The sequence below is a fragment of the Falco rusticolus genome, chromosome 15 (assembly GCF_015220075.1).
Source record: "Falco rusticolus isolate bFalRus1 chromosome 15, bFalRus1.pri, whole genome shotgun sequence".
Lineage (NCBI taxonomy): Eukaryota > Metazoa > Chordata > Aves > Falconiformes > Falconidae > Falco > Falco rusticolus.
Window position 1 is genome coordinate 21,398,425 of NC_051201.1, and position 5,820 is coordinate 21,404,244.

At 45.4% G+C, this 5,820-nt stretch overlaps 1 protein-coding gene across 1 annotated transcript in view; it reads left to right on the top strand.

Annotated features, from left to right (window-relative positions):
* GLG1 (golgi glycoprotein 1) overlaps positions 1-5,703 on the top strand; it is an 86,891-nt gene extending 81,188 nt beyond the window's left edge. Inside the window, 1 exon segment of the mRNA XM_037408773.1 lies at positions 373-5,703. Coding sequence (XP_037264670.1) covers positions 373-540 — 168 coding nt within the window. The 3' untranslated portion in view covers positions 541-5,703.
* Positions 5,704-5,820: the final 117 nt, after the last annotated feature.

Here is a 5,820-nt window from a genome sequence, read left to right on the forward strand (position 1 = left end):
GAGTTTTGTACAGAAAAATTGAAAACAAGTCTTTGGTTTTTTTTTTTTTGAACTTGGGTATCTTACTTTCTGTGTCTGGGATGCATCTTCAACAGTGCAGAATTTAACAGTCTTCTGTGCACACAGGGCTTGGTCTCCTGTAGAGAAGGTCTGGGGCAATGAAATGGGTGAGGAGATCTTCCTGTTACAAAGCTCTCCTGAGCAGCAGTTCCTTCAGATAAATTGTTGCAGGCCTGCCTGTTTGTGGCTCAGGCCAAGTCTGACAATGGACAGGAGGCCACAGCAGTACCAGAGACTAAACTTGATAAATGCCAAGGCTGAGGGTTGCATGGAAAGCAAAGCTACGCTCATTTATTCCCTTCTCACCTCCAGGTTGCCCCAGCAGAAGGCTTTTCTGACCTTGCCATGCAAGTTATGACCTCTCCGTCCAAGAATTACATACTCTCTGTGATCACGGTCGGCATCTGTGTACTCTTCCTCATCGGCCTGATGTGTGGACGCATCACCAAGCGGGTGACAAGAGAGCTCAAGGACAGGTAGAGCCTGGATTGCCTGCTGAAGAAATGCCTGCCCAGTGCCCAGTTTTGTACAGCCCTCCTCTGTATAGTCTACCCACCCCCTCTTGTGAGAGGAGAATAAAAAAAAAAAAAAAAAAATTAGAACAGCAGCAGGTGTTGGCTCAGTTTTCCCATCCTGGATCTCATCCACAGCATCTTCATCCTATGAAAGTTTGTGTGCAACATTGGCAGCCCAGCCAGCAGCTTTTGTTACCCCTTTGTTAGCAGACTCTTGTTTACCTGCCTGTAGACAAGTCTTTATTGTACTGTTGGAACTGCCTTCACTCTCCAAATCAGACTGGTATGACCTGCAGCTCAAGCAGTTTTTAAGTAAATTTTTAAAGAAAGACATATATCTGCATACCGACTATATGATTTAGGTAATGGTTCATACTGAAATCCTAGTCATCCTCTGTGGCTGGGTGAAATTGAGGCAGGAAATTAAAGGGTAAATTGCATCTTACACCACAGTTGGCCTTGTTTTGGACATCTTGCTCACCTTATGTAAAGCATCTTCAGAGCATAGTCTTGGACAACCTAAGGACACCAGCCACTGGTGTCGTCTTCTAGTGAATATCCTGCTTTTGTGACTGTGGATATTTTTGGTTGAAAAGATGTCCTCCCTTTCTTCCTCTGCCACTCTCAAGATAGAATAAAATACTGACCAGGATCAAATACTCATGTGAGCTGTACAACTTGTATTTCAGTAGGTTAAAGACACGGTGTAGACACGAGGCACGTAGAGCCTGTCAGTAGTGTACAGTGCTGCTCTCAGCGGGCATTAAGTGCCCTGATCAGTTACTTGGTCAAATTTTTTATTAGCAATGATGCAGTAAAATTCTAACACTCCTTTTATTTTACCTCGTTGCTGCTAAGATGTTACCCTTCTGAATTAACTATCTACAGATGATATTGACATGCTGGCAATACAGTGCCCTGTCAGCGATGCAGAAAGTGACTGAACGCTCAACGTGCTCTATCTGTAAAACGGTTTCTTGTGGGCTAGCACAGTGGTTTATAACTGGCCTGTCTGGGTCTTAATGGTGTGAATGGTAGCACTGAAGAGTGTTCTTCATTTCCACAACTACAACTGATAGCTGTAGCAACTGGCATTTCCTGGGGTGTAGGATGCAGGTGCTGGTCCAGCAGGCCAAGCAGGAGTGGATGGGAGGGTGACAGTGTTGTATGAAAGGCAGAAACATCTGGATCTTTAAGGGAAGTAGCTTTTACATTGTTACCATCAATGTGTGCACTCACGCTATATATATAGTTACACTTCCAGACCCTGATACTCACACCCGACAGCCCAAAGGTCTGTTTTAGAAAAGCTGCACCAGTAGTTGTGGCCTCTTCTTACCATCATCTTTGTTCCTCAAGGAGGCGTGGAGGGCATAAGCCACATGCTTATGCTGAAACATCGAGTGTGGCGAAATCTCAAAGTGACTGCATGAGAGTCCATGTGTACAGTAGGATAAACTTTATTCGCCTTTTAGATGTGCTCACCTGTGTTGTGTGCTGCGGTAAAAATCATGTGCCTGAAACGGTCCAACTTAGGCTGACACTTGACTCATACCTTTCATTTTTCCACTTAGTGCACTGCTAAGTAAGACCTGACACTTCCAGTTCTCCACATGTTTCTCTAGAGGAACGGTGGAGGTGGTTTTGAGACACTTTGGAGTGTGGAGCAGCTGATTTGATGATGCTGTGTGTACAGAATGGCGTATACATAATACCGTGAGCTTTGCTGCAGCTGAAGCTTTTTGCAAACGTACCTTCACCCCACTCTAAGGATGGACAGCAAACTATTAGTGAGATGTTCTTAGACTTACTATGCTAGTGAGTCTTTCGCCGACACTGCTGGCGTTATATCAAAGTGTTACGAACACAAGGCAAGCAGTAGCGAAAGTCTGGGCAATGAAAGTTCAGTGGAGAATTAGTGCATGGTAGGATTGCAGTTAAGTGGTTAGGTAGAACAGAAATTAAGCCTGAATTCTTTCTCCCCGCCATCCTCCCTGGTGCTAACAAAGCTTAACTGGCCCTCTGTCAATGTGAAGTGGAGCAGAAGAGGAATAGTTGATCGCATCTCTTGAGGTAGCGCAGGTGTGTAACACCACAAATGTTAGTTTGGCAATTATAAGTGTGTATTGTTTGACTTGACGGGGTGCAGAAATTACTGCTGTGGAGATGGGTGTGTTCACAGAGCTGTCAGCAAGGGACGTGGGATCTTTGTGCAGCCTTGCTTGCTTGGCACAAGTCCTGCTTCTCGAAATGTCTATGGGGCATAACTAAATTGCTATCGGAGGGCTTTTTTGAAACTGTTGTGACTTTTCGAAAAGGCATTTTGTAACCTGATTAGCTTGAAAAGCCTAATTAGATGGTTTATTGTCTAGAAATAGCATCTTCCACTAAATTCCAAAAGACATTGCAGTGAAAATTGTAGGGTTTTAGCCATAGTTCTGAATGTAAACCCTGTTCAGCTCTGAAGGTGACTTTCTTAACTTTCAGATACAAGGCTTTCTGGGGTTTTTTTGCTTTTTCATTTGGAGAAGGTTAAGGTAGGGGTGCCTGGAGCGCTGTGTTAGGAATCTGTGGTATATGGTGGTATTAGTTTATGCTTCGTGGTGTTTCTGTCAGTAGACTCACTTGGGAATTCGGTTTCAGTGTGAGTGCTCTGAGATGGTGGTGTAGCTGTGTGTCTGGAAGCCCTCTGAAGCAAAGGTAGAATACTAAATCAATTTCCTACATCGTTCCCTCAGATACCCTTTGTCACTGTAAGAGCACAGACCCACCATCACCAGTGTCATACCTTTAAAAGGGTCCAGGCTATTTTATTATTGAGCATTGTTATCTCTTCACCTTTTAAAATGGGGCCCTCTGCCATTGCTAGTGACTACATTTTTTTTTTTTTTTTTCATGGCTAGGAATCTACCAGTCCCAGTCTTGAACTATCCTTCCCTTCTTTTCACGGATACTTAAAAATCTAGAGGTCTGAGAAGCACAGAAACCCACACAAGTACTCTTCCAAAAATAACCTGCTTGCGCTGTTGCCAACACAACATCTTGCCTGCAGGTAACTGCTTTCCATTGCAGGGAAAAAAATAAATGGTTGTAAGAAAAACTGCTGTTGCCTTGAACTTGAGGAAGCCTTTTAACTTCTCTGATCTAATCAAGAGCACTAGAGATAGCTGCCATTGGGCTAGAGAAGTGTGGCAGAACCCAGGGGGACCCTTTCCTCTTCATGACCCTCACCTCTTGGTGGGGAAAGCTGCCTTCCACAGAATGCGGTTCAGGAGGTGGGGGTTTGTTTTCCCTCCTTGTCATCATAAAACCTTCTCTTGGAGAGCTTATTCTAGATGCTGGTGCTCCCAGTGGTGGATGGAAGGGCTAGATGATGGGGGACATACAAGGCATGCAGCTCTCTGTTTCCCTCCTGCTGCTGCAAGGTTAACAAGATATGTTTCCTAAATGATGGTGTGTGTTTAGATGACATGTATGTTTGCCAAATGACAGCACATGATTAGATGACGTGTAAGGGGGACTGTGCATGATGTGCACCTCATTGCGCCACTCCTGCTAGGCTGTTAGTGTTCATTCTTGTTGACCTTAAGCTTATTTATTGTTTACCTAGTGGGTCTAATCAAGTCCTCTTGCTGAGTTTCAGCTTGGGATTCTCCTGCCTCGTTTCTGTCATTCAGGCTGCTGGAGTAACTCATCTGGGTAGGAACAAAATTCCTGGCACTTCCAAGTACTGTCCAGCAAGTTCAGTCGAGTACCGTATGTCTGTGTCACTGCAAAGGGCGGGAAAAGCCCCGATGAAGGTCAAAAATCAAAGCATTTCCTCCCAAATCTGACGCTTAAATCCATGGCAATATAATCAGTCTTGATTGAAAGAATCCACTGTAAGCGCGTTGTATGAAAAATAAGAGGAGTGAATGTCTCAAGTACAGAATAACTGCGGGTGGGCACAGAGGGAGGAAATGTGACAAGCTGGAGGGATCAATCAAATCCCATAATGTTGTAGAGGAATTACGTTCGAGTTGGATGGCGACTTCTGTTAAAACACAACCTTACTTAGTTGAAAGAAGATTGTAGTACTTTCTTATTTTTACCGTATCAGTTTTGCTTGAAAAAAAAAAGTAGTTTTGAGGTGTGTGTGAGTGCGTGAGTGTGGTATGAAACATTTCATCTAGCACTTCTGTCGCTATTTAAAATATAGCTCGGTGGACCTGCAACAGCTGTAGTGTCGGTTTGTATAAAAGTACTTTCTTAATTATGGGGTTCAAAATCTCGAAGGCAGCTCCCAGGTACTGATCTTTGTGCGGTCGCCTTGCTGGGGGGCCAATCCTGCCGGCTTGCTGCTTCCACCTGTGAGCTGTGCTTAGAGGGGACCTGAATCCCCCCTGTGCTATCGAGCCCTGAGCCTGCGTGGCGCGGGGAGGAGTAGGAACGTATTGCCGCTCGCTGGCCAGAGGCAGATTGCTGTTTTCTCCTTCCACAACACCCAGATTTCATTCCATAGCTGACCGAAAGCAAAAGATCCCTTGCTGGGTGAGTCACTGCACCCCGAAATCCCCCCCCCCCCCCCCATTTATTGAGTTAAAGTGCTTGTGTAGCTCTCCCCTTGGGAAATACTGAACTAGGGGAAAAGGGAGAGGTGTGACCTGCCTGTAGGCGCTGGTGCCGAAGGAGGGGGGATCAGAAAGTGTGCCTAACCTTCGCATGCGACTGGATGGTATACTGGAGAAGTGACAGTGAGTTTTCTGGGGGGCGAGGGGGTACCCCAGCACACCCTGCTGCCCCCCTGGGGGTGGCACCACAGGCCTCCCCCACAGTGTACAAAGCAGACCCAGCGGGTTCCTGTTGTACAGCAGAGGCTGTTTGAACTTAGTCTCTTTTATTTTTAATTATTATTTTTAAATGTGACATTAACGAGACTTCTTTTTGTTGTTGTTGTAAATTGTTTTCCCTTTCTGTGTATAAATCCTGGCCGCTCCTTGTTTTGGTTGGGTTTTTTTTTGTTTTTGTTTTTTTACATGTCCATGCTGTGTAATTTTAAGATGTTACTGAGATTCTGAACATAATAATGTGCATTTTTTCTGTACAGATGAAATGGGAGAATTTAATAAAAAGAGTCTGCAGGTTTTCACTTGTTGTAGTTTATTCCTTTAGGGCGGGGCGCCGCGGGGCCGGGAGAGGGCGGGGCGACGCTCGACCACGCCCCCGCCTCCCGGGCTGGGGATTGGCCAGCGGGCGGGTGACGCGA